Source organism: Cherax quadricarinatus, chromosome 10, assembly GCF_038502225.1.
Source record: "Cherax quadricarinatus isolate ZL_2023a chromosome 10, ASM3850222v1, whole genome shotgun sequence".
Classification (NCBI taxonomy): Eukaryota; Metazoa; Arthropoda; class Malacostraca; order Decapoda; family Parastacidae; genus Cherax; species Cherax quadricarinatus.
Window position 1 is genome coordinate 7,623,252 of NC_091301.1, and position 17,500 is coordinate 7,640,751.

At 38.1% G+C, this 17,500-nt stretch overlaps 1 protein-coding gene across 1 annotated transcript in view; it reads right to left on the bottom strand.

Moving 5' to 3' along the window:
- The window catches only part of LOC128687920 (zinc finger and BTB domain-containing protein 14), a 693,050-nt gene that overhangs the window by 228,966 nt on the left and 446,584 nt on the right, over window positions 1-17,500 (bottom strand). Inside the window, exon 2 of the mRNA XM_070083596.1 lies at window positions 11,561-11,593. Within this exon, the coding sequence (XP_069939697.1) occupies window positions 11,561-11,593 (33 nt within the window). The remainder of the gene's footprint in view (window positions 1-11,560; window positions 11,594-17,500) is intronic.

Below are 17,500 nucleotides of genomic sequence, written 5' to 3' on the forward strand. Positions count from 1 at the left end.
TTAAAGAGTGAAGGTGGTTAAAGAGTGAAGGTGGTGGTTGAAGAGTGAAGGTGGTGGTTGAAGAGTGAAGGTGGTGGTTGAAGAGTGAAGGTGTTGGTTGAAGAGTGAAGGTGGTGGTTGAAGAGTGAAGGTGGTGGTTGAAGAGTGAAGGTGGTGGTTGAAGAGTGAAGGTGTTGGTTGAAGAGTGAAGGTGGTGGTTGAAGAGTGAAGGTGGGGGTTAAGAGTGAAGGTGGTGGTTGAAGAGTGAAGGTGTTGGTTGAAGAGTGAAGGTGTTGGTTGAAGAGTGAAGGTGGTGGTTAAAGAGTGAAGGTGGTGGTTAAAGAGTGAAGGTGGTGGTTAAAGAGTGAAGGTGTTGGTTAACGAGTGAAGGTGTTGGTTGAAGAGTGAAGGTGGTGGTTAAAGAGTGAAGGTGGTTAAAGAGTGAAGGTGGTGGTTAACGAGTGAAGGTGGTTAAAGAGTGAAGGTGGTGGTTAAAGAGTGAAGGTGGTTAAAGAGTGAAGGTGGTGGTTAAAGAGTGAAGGTGGTTAAAGAGTGAAGGTGGTGGTTGAAGAGTGAAGGTGGTGGTTGAAGAGTGAAGGTGGTGGTTGAAGAGTGAAGGTGTTGGTTGAAGAGTGAAGGTGTTGGTTGAAGAGTGAAGGTGGTGGTTGAAGAGTGAAGGTGGTGGTTGAAGAGTGAAGGTGGTGGTTGAAGAGTGAAGGTGTTGGTTGAAGAGTGAAGGTGGTGGTTGAAGAGTGAAGGTGGGGGTTAAGAGTGAAGGTGGTGGTTGAAGAGTGAAGGTGTTGGTTGAAGAGTGAAGGTGTTGGTTGAAGAGTGAAGGTGGTGGTTGAAGAGTGAAGGTGGGAGTTAAAGTGATGGTGGTGGCGAGAAGAGGGTGACGGGGGTTGTTAAAGAGTACTGGTGGTGGTGGTTAATGAGTGTTAGCGGTTAATGAGTGTTGGAGGTTAATGAGTGTTGGAGGTTGAGTGGCGGGTGTGGTTAATAAATGTTGGTGGTTAGTGGTGGTGGTGGCGTAATGAGTGCTGGTGGTTAATGACTGGTGGTGATGGTTGAAGAGTGGTGGAACGATAGTGGGTCGTAGTGGGACTGGTGGGTCGTAGTGGGAGTGGTGGGTCGTAGTGGGACGTAGTGGGACGGTGGTGGGTCGTAGTGGGACGGTGGTGGGTCGTAGTGGGACAGTGGTGGGTCGTTTTGAGTTCAATGTTCAACATGAGGGAAACAATGAAAAAAAGGGGGGGAAGTGGTACAGTATTTGCCTGTTTACCTGGAGACCTGGAGAGAGTTTCGGGGGTCAACGCCCCCGCGGCCCGGTCTGTGACCAGGCCTGTGGCGGCGTCTAACACAGAGGTGAGGGGTTTGAGGAATAGGTGAGAGGAAGATGAAGGAAGAAGTGAGGGGAGGAAGAAGAGGTGAAGAGAGGAACAAGAGATGAGGGTGGTGAGCAAGAGGTGAGGGGAAGGAGGCAGAGATGAGGGGAAGGGAGGAGGAAGAGCATTCATCCTGACAACGTTACACTCTGTATACAGCTTTTCAAAGTTTCTCAAATAATTTGCTGAAGAGAACTTCAGTTGGACGGCGAAACGTACAGACAGCCCATTACTAGTGCTTCTGTCGGCATGTGGGTTTGGAGCTCTCACTAACAAGTGTTCATCATTACGTTCATTTTCCCACGACCCTAACAACATTATATGCCTGAACATTTCCTGCAACTCAATTCTGATAAATACTATTATGTTCCGAGTTAGGTTCAGTTATTTTATGCTAAGTTAGGTTACAAAACGCGTTAAAAACGTGATTTTAACCACAAATCTAACTACAACACTTCTTGAGACTTACTGACTGAGAAGTCCCAGGAAACGTTGAAATATGGAGCTAAACTGGGTAGATTCCACCAGTTAACAGTAACTTGGTAACAGTTCGTCTCTGGAAATGGTGATGCAAGAATGATTAGCATACACAAATAATCCGCACATAGAAGAGAGGAGCTTACGACGATGTTTCGGTCCGACTTGGACAGAAACGTCGTCGTAAGCTCCTCTCCTCTATGTGCGAGTTATTTGTGTATTGTTCCAGTCACGGTATTGTGCCTTTTTTGTTATTTATGATTAGCATACCACCAATCCACAGAGTGATCGGTAATATAGCTTGTCTCTGGAACTGGTGATGCATACCACTAGTCCACAGAACGACAGGTAACAGATCGTCTCTAGAACTGGTGATGCAAGAACGATTATCATACCGCCAGTCCACAGAGTGACAGCTCTCTGGACAGAACAGTTCCAGCATCAAGCACAGCATAAACAAACGCAGACTTGTGGTTCTCCTTGAGGATCCCGGTTTTCCTGGCTCCTGTATCACGGAGCATGCTGCTGCTGCAATTTTTTTTGTCGGGGAAAAAAATCAGCTGAGCCGGGTTTTAATCACATGATGACACACTTGGTGGCTCATTAAAAGCATCTTAATAACCGTGTGTCTCACACAAGGTCACAGGTTGTATCCGTAGAAGAGCACTTGGCTCTCCCTCACCCCTGGCTTGGGGCTTCTATACATGTATTGTTACTCATTAGCTATATACTACCTCATTATGGGGTGAACAGGTTATCATGAGATGTCACTGTACTGGAGGAGGTTATCGTAAGGGTGGTAAGCCGTTAAGATGGAATAAAAGAAAAAAAAAAAAAACAGTTTCGGCAGGCTCCTGTTGCAATGGCTGTAGAAGCAGCAGCTGGCTCCTGATATATTGGTGGCGGGAGTAGCAAGCGACTTCGTGCAACTAAGCCTCTAGTTTTTACACACACAAAAGTTTTTTCCCACAAACCTGAATTAGAGATGTGATAGTTCATGCCTCCTCCTCCTCCTCCTCCTCCTCTCTCACCCCTCTCCAGCCCCACATACAACGTAGTGATGAGTTGTATTAACTGCTGGCTTATCCTACGTAGTAAACGAACCAGAGGGTATGAGCCAGCGGTTCGGTATGATCGATGTCGTGGGAAGGCTTTGTATATAATTCCGCAAAGTACTTTGTCGTGTAGTGCACTACAGCACAGCGTTGTGTAATAAAACATATAGCTGTTACCGATTTCAAGACTTCTTACTCTCGCAGTTCTACCTAGATCAAGGATTTTTCTTTTTTGACTGCCTGGTCAACGAGGTATTTGTTGGCCAGCACACCCGGAACCACAGACTTGACAACGTGGTTATCCAGTCTCCTTTTGAATACTTCCACAATTGTTCCAGCAATATTTCTGATATCTCCTAGTCGCAGGTTGAATAGTCGAAGCCCAAGAATGTTGATATACCGTTCTTTAGTACTGTGCCCAGGGCGCTGTTCTTTTCATTGAGTAAATTTTACATTTCCACCCATACCTCTCTCTGTTGATTTGGGACTAGGCCTTCAAGTATCTTCCACATATAAATTAACAATAATTTCTCAACTCCAGAGAGTATGTATATTCAGAAATGTGAGGCGATTCAATAGTTTAAATGCTTTATTGGTGGTAAACGATCTCTGTATATGTTGCAGCTCTGATTTTTCTCCTGCCTTGAATGAAGCCAACACTGAGCAATACTTTAATCCAGAGAGCACAAATTATTTGAACAGTGTCACCACTTGCATAATTTCTTTTGTTTTGAAAGTTCTCATCATCTACCTCGCCATTTTCCTGGCTTTCACAATATTTACTTTATTTTGTTCCCAAATGATAGGTCGGCTGGCATTATTATTGTACTTGTCTTTGAGATGGTCCTCTTGTGTTATGTACACAGAACTTCTGAGTTCTTCATTCTGTCTATATCTAAACAGTTAGAATTTGTTACTATGGGTTTTATAATAGAAGAAAACCGTCGTGTAATTGGAGTTGTGTATCAGGACAAAGTGTCACGTAACAGAACACAATGTCATGTAACTGAACATAGTAATATATAAACCTCGTCTTCAAAGTGTGTTATTGTATGTTGTATTAAGAACGCAAGAATAAAGGAGTATTGCTGTAATTGCTACATGGTCCTTATGGGTTTAGTGCTTCCCTATAAATTAAATGCAGTAGGCCTAACTGTCCATGCTAGCAGGCCCTATTCAAACCCATCCACATACCCGTCCAGCCTATTTTTAAATCAACCAAAAGTTCTCGCTCCAACGACGCTACCTGGTAGTTCCACTCATTCACAATTCTACTACTAAACCAATGCTTTTCTATATCTTTCATAAATTCAAATTTATCCAACCAAAAACCATTCTTACGAATCCTGTCTTCATTATATTTTGTGTACTCCATTTACATCCCCTTTATTATTCCGATTTTCCATTTGTGCATTTAAATCACGTCAACTTAATGCTACATCTTCCGCAGAGCAAAAATTCAGTGGCTCCAGCGTATCTTCGTCGAAAAGGTTAGTGATGCAAGGAATTAACTTTGTCATCCTTCTCTCTGTTTCCCAGCGCATTTATGCTAATATTCTGCGTTACTGAGACTAAAAATACGTTGAATAATCAAAACTAGCTTTTACCAATGATACAGAAAGTTGATGTACATTCTTGGGACTTCTATTATACATTCTTTAAATGAAAGAAGTATATAATAAAACATATATGCTAAATGTAACATTGACCTTTACCCTAACAATTATTTATACATTCCTCTTAATTTGTAGACACATATAAACTAGTATATAACTGTTTAACTAGCGTTTACAATTATAACTGTTTATCTTGTACTAAAAAAGGCAGCTATTAAATACGACAGCGGCTTTGTCAAATGTATATATGTGTACACAACCAACACTCAATCCAGACATGTGTTTCCGGATATGTGAGATCACGATATTCGTTTGCTCATCGTGAGAAATTCCATAAAACAGTTGTAACCATCACATTCAAGATGGCAACCTATGCTTGTTGCATGCTGAAGCCACTACCTCTCAAAACCTCTTTCACATTCTCTGTCCAACTCTTTCTGGAACGTCATTTTAGCCTCCCTCCATCCACCCCAGATTTATATACACTCTTGTGTAACCTTCCTCATTTTATATAAATAACTAAACCATTTTAGCAACCCTCTTTTTCGATGCATCAACTATACTTTTTACATCGCCACCATTTTTTACGGTCTTTACTCTCAAACATGACCTCTCAAACTGCCTCTAGTAAACTCGCTGCAACACTGAAAGCCCATGCTTTACACCCTTTTTACATTTACTGACAAACTTGTTTCCCTTGATAGACTCTTCAACACTTCAGTCATTTATTCTGTGGCTGCCCTGTCTTTCACAGAAATATCTGCGGACACTTCCACTAAGTAACTCATTCACTTCCTCCATACTTCATCTGACATTATCTTTCACTCCAGTAACTATTTTTTTTCTTATTCGATCTCTTATTTTTAATGTTCGTTTTCAACTTTTCTTTTTACCTGCCCTCCAAACTCCTCTACCAACCTCTGCAACGTCTCTTCAGAATCTCCAAAATGCACCGTGACATCAGCAAAGAGCAATTGTGACAATCCCCACTTCATATCAGATCTTTTAATCATTGACTTCTTCCCAACATAATAGCATTTATGCCTTCTAAAATTCCAAATGCAAATAAATTAAACAATAGTGGCACCGCATATTCCTGTCTAAGGTCTGTTTTTTACTAGAAAATAGCATCATTCTTTCCTACCTACCCTAATCTGAGCCTCATTCTCCTCATAAAAACTCTTTACAGCTCTTAATAACTTACTACCTATTACATACCTCTTAAGTGCCTATCACACTGCTCCATTATCCACCTGGTCAGCACATCCCCCTCCTAAATTTACTTTACTCCTCTGCAACCCTACTTTTCCTCTTTTCCTTAATTCATTAGATATGTACAATATTGATTATAGAGTATGTTTAATCACTATATTAGAACTTAATACATATATACAAATATGAAGTAACGCTACTTTATATGCAATTATGATTTACTTGAGGAGAGAGAGAGAGTATATATACGTGTGCAGGGGACGGTTGAAAATTGCTAGTGTTTATTCGTATTTACAATGAGGTGAACTAGGCTCGTGATGTACCTTGTTCTTGTAGCCACACTACCCTATCTCTATTTATCAACAATCGTTTATTCTTTTGAACATCGATGATCATAAGGTAAATTGTGGTTTCTTGTTCAAACCCCCTGTTGCTACCTTCAGAAAATCTTACATGGTGTCGAATATTCTTGAATGACATAGATGTGGCAATTAAATCTCTCCATTTCTCACAGCTTCCATGGAAGGTATACAGAAATAGGAGAGAGATTCCATCATTGCACACAACTCCATAAGTAAAATAAAAAAAAAAAATATGCTGACAACACACTATAGCCATATATTCTATTCTGGGTGAAACTTGTAAACATTACAGCACTGGTTTATATTTGTGGTCCTCTGATGATCATTTTATTTTTTACACTTAATTACACTCACACTCAAGATCGTTTCTTCCCTCATTCATAAGAGCTTATCAATCTATATAATGTATAAGATCTATTTCCACCTTCACTTATATCCATTACCTGACAATTTTAATAATTGAATTCAACCATCTATTTACCACTCTACCTGCTCAATTTATTTATATTTTCCTGCAGGGATTGAGATTGCCATTTTTATACTTGACCTTGCCTGTAATATTTGCAATATCTGGTATATCATTTACATAGCTCAAGATCATCACAGGAGAAGCCAGCACCGACTCTTCAGGTATGCTATTAGTTACTAGACCAGCAACATAGTTTGTTAATTGTCAAGCTTAACTAAGCGAGAGTTAATTATTAAGGCTGCATTTCACCTGCACACGACTACTCAGTACCTTAATATTAGACGGAATAAAATAAACTCGGTACGTACTGATACATACCTCTGCGTTTATACTGTACTTAATTGATCTACACAGCATTCCTAGCATTACTCTTCTTATTTCACTTTTAAACTGACTTTTTTAAATTCATTGTAATAAAGTGCATTTTATAGTCTATTTTCTGACATACCCAAAGCCTTCTACTAATGGCATTTTATCAAAAGCTCTTTAAAAGTCGAAATAAATGCAATCAGCCCATCTACATCTTTCGTGTATTAATTTGTGCGTAGCTGCTACACATGTAAGTGTTCTACTTGGATAATGGCGACTCTCGGCCACACTGTATGATGACACACTAGGTGAAGCATTCAGTCATTTGATCGAAGCCTTCCGCTGGCTGCCGATCTTTAGTAAAAAAAAATTTTATGCTATCATTAAATAATTCTGACCACCTGAAGATTTGCCTAAGGAAAAAACCGTAATAAAGTTATGCTAATTCTTAAGAGGTTATTTTTTATATTGTGCATCAAAACTAGCTTGCAACGTAACTAAACTTTGCAAAAATAAAGTAACTTAGTTTACCTAACTATTTTCCTCATGGAGAAGGGAGGGGAAGGTGGATGTATAATCTTCAAATGACCCAATAATTCCTTTCAACAAATATATGCATTCTATATTCCACAACCAATAAATATATCGAATTAATACTCATAGCCTACTAAAAAAAAGACTCCGTTTAAAACATTAAGATTGTCTGTATATAATTAATAGTCCACTGCGCTTTATTTTACAGCAAAAACTCAACAGCTGCCATTTCCCCTAATGATAAAGATACAGAAGTTAATTAAATGAATCTATATGGAGACTCACAGGCAAAAATCCAGCGAGCTATTCAGAATTTACCAACAATGGTCAGGACGGTTCAATGAATTTGATGATGCCTTCACTCGCTTTTACTGTTATTGAAAGCAGATTACTAAATTACATATTGCATGTTTAAGTCTAATTTTTATTAATATTAATATTATGGATGGCGGTCTTGATATGAGAGAGGATATTATAGCAATTACGTGGGCACTGGTTGATTGCTACAATTTGTAGAACCACAAGTGCATATCAGTAACACTCGTTTAATCTTGTGTTATTGTATCAATGTTATGTTTACGTTTGCAGTCATTACTGCCTAAATTATACTCTAATTAAATGATGAGTTTCAAAATGTGATCCACTGACTTTTGACCAGCCCTTCTGCTCGAATAATACTATTCCATAATTGCTAAATTTAAACTATGACAGAATCAAGAGTTTAAATTTTATACATAAGTGAATTTAATTCCCAAAGATTCTTTGTGACAGATTAAGGTTAGATACTTGTTTTACGGGTAGCCTTAATGATCCTGGTATAGTCGATAGGCTTTAACCCACCCATTAACTAACAACCAACCAATTTGAGTAACTTGTTTGTGACAGAGTATACACACCAAGAGGTGTATGGCTCTCGGTGTGTATATGCATAGACGTTACTTTAATCCATTTGGGGGAGTTAAGTATTCTTGACTGGTGGTGAACAAATTACATGCAGCCTTAATGACTCTCCTGTCGTTAGGCTTAAAACCCCATTAATCATTGAACTGAAAAATTCATCCATTAATAGAATGATGTTGATTTAAACTATATAAATTTGACTATAGTATTTTTATCTGTTTTAGCCTCTAATCATTAGTGTTAAAATATGAATTTATAAGGCACCAATCTTAAACGATACTACTGTATTCCGAACAGACCGTTAATTTACGTGAGCTGGTTAATAGTCGGCTTATTTGCTTACACACCTATGGATACACAAGGGTCATTAACCAGCCAGCACTATAAATTCTGATGAATATATCTTCCTTGATGTGTGTACGTTGAGAGCAACAGCTATCCTTTGGCCCATATTTGGAGTTAAAGTATTCTTGATCTTGGTAAACAGGATACATGCAACCTCAAAGCTGCATACAACCTTTTCATCACCATTCAAGAATACTGTCATCACATCAATAAGGATTAAAGAAAATCTATATATGTATCATCTGTCTTATGTTTGGTTAATTGAGTTTAAAGCCTATCGACTACACAAGTCACTGACTCGTGTTGAACAGCATGTAAGCTGTTCAACACCCGTCAAGAATACTTTAATCAGTAAAATAGGGATTAAACTCTCGGCAAATATACAGAATATATAGCGTATGATGGCTGCTTGATTAACTGGGCTTAGAGTCTATGAACATAAAAGGGTCATTAAGGCTACATTGTCACCTGTTCCCCACGAGTTAATGTTTATCCCTAATAAGGGCCTAATGAGATTAAACTCTAATTGTATATATGCTGAGCTACATATATTCCTCCAAATTAATATGCCCTGCTGGTCTTGGAGAACACATATCAAGACATATTCTTACTAGAATATACAGTGTTGCTTGGGTAATTGATTTTAAAGCTTATCGACTACACAGGGATTATTCAGGCTGCATGTAACCTGTTTATAACCAGTCAAGTATACTTTAGTCCTTAAAGTAAGGATTAAGTAAACTCTCAGCATACATATGCTAAGAGACAAATTTCACCGTGTACGTATCTTATTGATGCATTTCAAGAGACTGGTGAATGGGTTTAAAGCCTATCGACTACATTAGGGTCATTAAGGCTGCACGATAACCCGTTCACCACCAAACAAGAACAATAACCACTAAAATACCGATCTCAGTAAACTCTCAGCACATATAAGCCAAGAGAAATACATCCTTCAGGGTATATATTCTGTTATTTAAAAAATGCATCCTTCAGGATATATATTCTGTTATTGCAAAACTACCTTAGCTTTGATAAGTAAGAATCTACATATTTTTAACACGAGAGTAAGATTAAATTTACTTAATAAACTTAAAGCAAAGGCAATAACTGAGGGGGAAGTTTATTGTCTTTGAAATAAAACTTGTCAATTGAAGCCAAGCCAAACATTACCAAATTCTTTGTCACACAAATGACAGGGGGACGGAACACACGTTCAGTGCTTGAGGGAAAGAGTGGGAAACTGAAGGGAAGACGAGGAATAACACACACACATACATGCATACAAAGGACACACATACATACAAAGGACACACACATACATACAAAGGACACACATACATACAAAGGACACACACACACACACAACAAAAGTGGTAGATGGAGGCCAGAAGAAAGGCAACCGAACAGTACAGATAAGTGAGAGGTATTTTAAAGTGTGAACATGGTGGTGTGTCTACCTGGCAGTAAAATCTCTCCCCCCCTCCCCCCACAGTGTGCTTTTAAGAGTCGAGAAGGGGGCTTGGCATAGGGCAACATTTTAAATCTTCCTGGACATAATCGCCCTGCCATGACAAGGGGGAAACAAGTAATAATATTCAAATCTGAGGAGCAATTAACCCCAAAAAGTATTTCTTGCTTTTATTTCTTAATATTCTTTTTTATAAGTTTATCGAAAAAAAAGTATTCTAACAATGACCAGTGTCACTTACTTGTTTCTTTCATGGCAGAGCAGAGTAGTCCATGTGTTAGGAGCCTTATTGATGTCCCTAACTTCAAGAACTTCAAGAGTATTTGAATAAGTCTAGGGTAGAGTATGGGAAGAGTTGTATTCTGTAGTGTAAAGATTTGAATCAAGAGCCTAGCGTGTAGTCTAGCCTCAATAAGAAGCCTAGAAAAGTAGTGGCAATATAGGATTTGATACAGCTAAATACAACTCTCCTTCAATGTTTCTTTTACCTAATCTTATTATCTACTGAGAAAAGAAAGAAATCTTAAACGTTCACTTATATTTAAAAATGTCACTGCTCTTCGCGTAGCCTAACAGTGACGAGGAAAAAAATAATGTATATTACAGAATAGTGTCTGGCTTATGAAAGAGAAACAAGATCTTATAATACATAATCTCGCACTAAGAACGCTAACCTAAGCTATGGAGACTGAATTAACAAAAGAGAGAGAATATATATATATATATATATGTCGTGCCGAACAGGCAGAACTTGCGATCTTGGCTTAAATAGCAACGCTCACCTTGCCATATAGGACAAGTGAAAATTTATGTATGCAATAATTTCGCCAAAATCATTCTGAACCTAACGAAAAAAATATATTTCACTGTGTTTGTTTAGTATTAAATTACTGTAAACAAATCTAAAATATATTTAGTTGGGTTAGGCTAAAATAAATTGTTCTTGTTATAATATGGTTAGGTAAGTTTTCTAAGATTCTTTTGGTGCAAAATTAAAATTTTTTACATTAACATTAATGAAAAAAAATATCTTTAAACGTACAAAAGAAAATTTCAGAAAGGACTTAATTTTAAATGAGTTCTTGCTAACTGACCAGTTTTACATATTCGGCACGACATTATATATATATATATATATATATATATATATATATATATATATATATATATATATATATATATATATATATATATATATATATATATATTATATATAAATATATATAGTAAAATACAAAAAAAAGGAGCGAATCCTAGTCTGCACTGATTACTAATTTGAATATCGAAAGCCTGCTTTTCCTAATTACAAATAATTGATGGATACCAAACTAAAGAAATTTTTAGAAATTAAAGAAGTCAGAGTTGAGTTTTAAGGATGTAGTGAGCACTAGTGTAAAGAACCTGCCTCTCTGATCTCAACACCATGAACACTGCTCTTCCACAGACCTCCGTTCCGGACCATTTCTCCGTCTTCTCCCCCTGAAAATCCCATAACATTATTGATAATATCGGTCATATATACACTACTTCTACTACACTACACTTATAGTAACACTGTATCACCTGAAGATTCGCCTTCCTAGGGTAAAACAGTGAAATAATGTTATGCAAATTTTTGATATGCCATTTTTTTTTTATTTTACACCAAAACTAACAAAGCAGCCTAATTTAACCTTGCTACAATTTTCGTAAAATAAAATGACATAAATGGCCTAATCTATCAAATAATTTACGTAATTATATTTCGCTGATTTCCTTTAGGCGAATCTTCAGGTAAGCAGTAAGATTTTTTATATACATTATCATATTAAAAACATTATTGGGACTATAGCAAACAATAATACTAACTATAAAGATAGTACTAATTATATCAATAATATTATTTACAAAAAAATATGTTTAGATGAAGAAAAAGGAAAATAATAACAGAACAGAAGTTGATGACGAGGAAGAGAAAAACGAAAATAATTGTAAGAGAATATATATATATATATATATATATATATATATATATATATATATATATATATATATATATATCCTCAACTATGTAAAGAGAGTATAAGCTTGAAGAAAAAATAAAGAAAAAAAAGAACGGAAACTGATTAAGATGACAAAGGCAAAACAAATATGGAAACATGCATAAATATAATTTGACGTGAGCGAGTTATAAAAGACATCGGTAAAAAAATGGAGGACATACGTTGATATACATAAATCGGTGTAAGACAATGTGAACCCCTGAGGGAGGCTACACCCCAGGCTCGCTCAACTTGACAGTATGTATGCTTGCTGACCTTGGCACACCCGCATCCCCTACACCTAGTATAACAGCCACTGTCTAGATCTAAGTGTGAGTTGAGAGCTAAGCATGCAACCCACCTGGCATCACTGTCAGCCATAATGTTTGTTTACTCTTGAGTAGCGCACAAGCTTGCACACACGTGCACACGTACACACACACACACACACGTACACACACACACACACACACACACACACACACACACACACACACACACACACACACACACAAGAGAGGGGGACATGAAAACGACATATGAAATACTGAGAGGAATTGAAAAGGTGGACAGAGACATGATGTTCCAGAGATGGGACACAACAACAAGGCGTCACAACTGGAAGTTAAAGACTCAGATGAGTCACAGGGATGTTAGGAAGTATTTCTTCAGTCACAGAGTTGTCAGGAAGTGGAAAAGTCTGGAGAGTGATGTAGTGGAGGCAGGATCCATACAGAGCTTTAAGAAGAGGTATAATAAAACTCATACAGCAGGGAAAGTCTGGACCTAGTTGCAACCAGTGAAGAGGCGAAGCCAGGAGCTATGTAATCGACCCCTACAACCACATATAGGTGAATACACGCACACACTGATATAGGAAATAGTGACTGAGAGGCCCATAGGTGTTAGCGACCACGCAGTACTGAGGTTTAAATACCTTGTGGAAGTGAACGTGGAGTCACAGAGCGGGAGGAGCAAACCTCACTTTAAAAGGGAAGAGTATAATGGCATGAGGCAGTTCGTATATGGAGTGCCGTGGGAAAGGGAGCAAGATGGAAAGACAAATTAAATTATGCGTATGCAGCAAGAAAGTCCCGGGAGGCAGAGACATTCATATCCAGAAGCAGAAGTTGCGAAGACATGGACCTAGTGAGCCCATCGTTCACCCAGAGGTGTAGAGAGGCAAAAGCTAAAAGTTGTAGAGCATGTAAAAAATACAGAAAGCAAAAGGACGCAGTAGAACATGGTAGCGAGCAGAAGTTAGAAACGATATGCATGAATAAGAAGAGAGACTGTATGATAAGAACTTTGAAAGCCAAATCTGAGCCAAATTTATATACGGCTGCATCAGAAACATGACAACAGTGAGGACCAGGTAATTAGGATAAACAAAAGATTTAAGGTGAAGAAACTACTAAGCGAGCTAGATACCTCAAAGGCAATGGGACCAGACATCTCTTCGCGAACTTAACAGGTCTCTTGAAACAGGGCAGCTGCTGGAGGTGTGGAAAACAGCAAATGTAGTCCCGATATTTAAGAAAGGGTATATAGACAGGTAACAAAGTATGTTAAGATTATGGAGATTATCAGAAGTTTGGTGGACCACCTGAAAAAGAATAGGTTTATAAGCAATAGCCAGCATAGTTACAGAGATGGGAAAACATGTCACACAAATCTTCTAGAATGTTATGAAAGTGTGTAGATTTGGGACAAGGCGCTAAATATTCTTCCACATACATAATTTCTGGCATTTTTCTTTTCCTTGTTCCATATTGTATATTCCAAATATCTTGAGTACCATTATTTAATATTTTAAAGGTTCTGTGTAATTTGAATAGTGTCACAAATGGCACTATTTCCCTCGTTTTAAAAGTTCATATTATTCACTTTGTCATTTTTCTGGTCTTTGTGGTATTTGCATTAGTGTTCTCTAATTGACTGGTAATCTGACATTATTCTACCCACGTTTTTTACATGTTCCTTTCGTTGTATGAGATGGTCGTTCTGTTTTGTTTACAGTACTCCATTTGAATTCATTCTTTTCATATTGGAGCGGGTGCCATTTGTCTCAAATGAACATCATATTTTTTGTTGCCCTCTGGAAGACTTCGTTGAAATCGACTTGCAAATTTCCGTGTTTTTTTTACTGAGTCGACTTTCACGCTTATTTTGGTATCGTCCACAAAGTTGTGTCAAGGCTATTTTTCTATGTTTTGAACATGAGAAACATTATTATTATCATAACTAAGCGCTAAACCCACAAGGGTCATACAGCGCTTCTGAGAAACAGTAAAGGCGCCAGGACCATGCTTTTGGGTAATCAACATTTCTTTGCTAATAATATATTTTGTTCATCCTACTCTTTGCACTCTACTGGTTACAAAGCTTAATATCAGTTTAATATCCTTTTCCTACTATTCCTGTTATACCTATCACAAGAGTATTTGTCAAATGCCTTAGCCAAATCCACAGACCACATCAATTTTTTTCCAACGTCTTTATAATTTTGTCACAATGGTTTAATAGTTGTAATAAGCATGATGCTTCTGCTCTAAAGCCATTTTGACTTTGGTTGTGTAGGTCATGGTTTTCTATAAAATCTGTGATCTGGCGCCTGACCATCTTTTCACAGGCTTTTATGTTGTGTGATGTCATTGCTACTGGTCTATTGTTTTACCAAAGCTCTACTGCCTACTTTGTACAAAGCAGTTAAGCCAGTATTTCCCCCAAGGCCTTTAGGATTTCCCCTTAGTTCTCAGCTCTATCTCCAAAGAATACAGAGTGCTCGTGTTAGTATTTTGCAATTATTTATCAAGAATTCCATTAATCAAGCCCACGTGCTGAATATATGGCCATGTTTTATTTACTTTTCGAACTGTGGGTGATGTGGACTTACATATGATTTGTAGGGTGGGCAAAAATACTGAAAAAAACTAAACGCATCTTCCACCCTCTTGTCGTTTAGTGGAGTGCTGAGCATTAATTCATACTTTTATTTCAAAATTTCAGTCATTTTTTTTTTTGGTCATCAGTGTGTACACGATCAGGGAATAGTGGACCAATTCCACAGGGGGATTTTTCGCATGCGTAGAAATATATAAGATTTTTTTTTTTTCCTGAATGGCTCTTTGTTCCCCTGATGTTTCTTCCAACTGGCATAAATGCTTTAGGCTCTACTCTTGACCTTTCTTTTGTGATTACATATGCTCTTTTTTAAGCATTTCAATAATCCTTTTTTTTCTGTATATTCCATTTTCTCTTTCAGTAATGGAGTAATGAGGCTGTGCCATCTTGGATCGATGGAATTTCAAGAAAGCAAAGTAGGTAACAACTAAAAAGAAAACAGGGAAATACAAAGATCGAGCCAGTTATGAAATTTTTATACACAAACGTCAATGGAATGATTTCTGAAAGCCAAGAATTGAGGGGCATCTTACATGAGAAACACCTGACGAAATCAAGGATATGAACAAAATATGTATTATGAAGAAAAACCGAAGGAATCAGACATGTCCTCATCAACAATGAAAGGGGAAAATTTATCATGATAATTACATGTAAGAATATCATATGATACGGAAAAACTGATATGGAAGATTTCCTAGCACTAGAGTATTGGTATCGGTGGCATCGACTAATTTTGTTTGTATCGACATCAGCTAATTTTAATGGAATCGACAAATTTCTATAGTCTAAAACTGAGTATCGGTATCGGCATAAATATTGGTACTGTCCTATCCCTACAAGAAATCTTACTTATAAGCCCAGAAATGCTGAAGTGATGTTTGGAAGTTCTTACACAGAGTATTAAAATATTGGAGTATGTTATACGAAAAGGCAGGACAAAAAAAAAAGTGATACCCAAAAAATATGACATCATGCGCTTAGTTAACACTGTTTCTGTAGCTATAAAAAAGATTAATCACACATAAGTAAAAATACACAAACATACACACAAAACGCAAAATTAAGTAATTATAAACATATAAAAACAAATTCTGCACAATTACTCCTCATTATATAATCTCTTAACTCAGTCTTTCCCCATCTCCCCTATCAATTCCTCTTAAGATTTTGTGCGTTGTAATTATTTCTCTCCTTGTCCTCTCCGCCAAGGTCTTCAAGTTCAGTTCCTTTTAATCTCCTCATAGTGCACTATTGTACTAGTCTGATTATAAACCTTTGAATCTTTTAGCACTTCTGCACGTGCGCGCAGGCGTGTGTGGATATGAAGATGGGCACCCATCTTTCTGCCTATACTCACCTATTTGTGGTTGCAGAGGTCGATTTATAGCTCCCGGCCCCGCCTCTTCACTGTTTGCTACTAGGTTCTCTCTCTCCCTGCTCCATGAGCTTTATCAAACCTCGTCTTAAAACTGTATGGTTCCTGCCTCCACTACGTCGCTTTCTAGGCTATTCCACTTCCTGACAACTCTATGACTGAAGAAATACTTCCTAACATCCCTCTGACTCATAGGAGTCTTCAACTTCCAATTGTGACCCCTTGTTTCTTTGTCCCATCTCTGGAACATCCTGTCTTTGTCCACCTTGTCAATTCCTCGCAGTATTTTATATGTCGTTACTATGTCTCCCCTGACCCTCCTGTCCTCTAGTGTCGTCAGGCCGATTTCCCTTAACCTTTCTTCATAAGCCAATCCCCTTAGCCTTGAGACTAGTCTTGTTGCAAACCTTTGCACCTGCTCTAATTTCTTAACGTGCTCGACCAGGTGTGTATTCCAAACCGGTGCTGCATACTCCAATATGGGCCTGACGTATATGGTGTACAGAGTACTGAACGATTCCTTTGTAAGGTATTGGAACGCTATTCTTAGGTTTGCCAGACGCCCGTATAATGCAGCAGTTATCTGAATGTGCGCCTCAGGAGATGTGCTCGGTATTATACTCACCCCAAGATTTTTTTCCTTGAGTGAGGTTTGCAGTCTTTGGCCACCTAGACTATACTCTGTCTGCGGTCTTCTTTGCCCTTCCCCGATCTTCATGACTTTGCATTTGACGGGGTTAAATTCAAGGAGAAAGTTGCTGGATCAGGCTTGTAGCTTGTCCAGGTCTCTTTGTAGTCCTGCCTAATCCTCGACCGATGTAATTCTTCTCATTAACTTCAAATCATCTGCAAACAGGGACACTTCTGAGTCTATCCCTTCCGTTATGTCATTCACATATACCAAAAACAGCACAGATCTTAGGACTGACCCCTGTGGAGCCCCGCTCGTCACAGGCGCCCATTCTGACACCTCGTCACGTATCATGACTCGTTGTTGCCTCCATGTCAGATATTCTCTGATCCATTGCAGTGCCTTTCCTGTTATGTGTGCCTGATCTTCTAGCTTTTGCACTAATCTCTTGT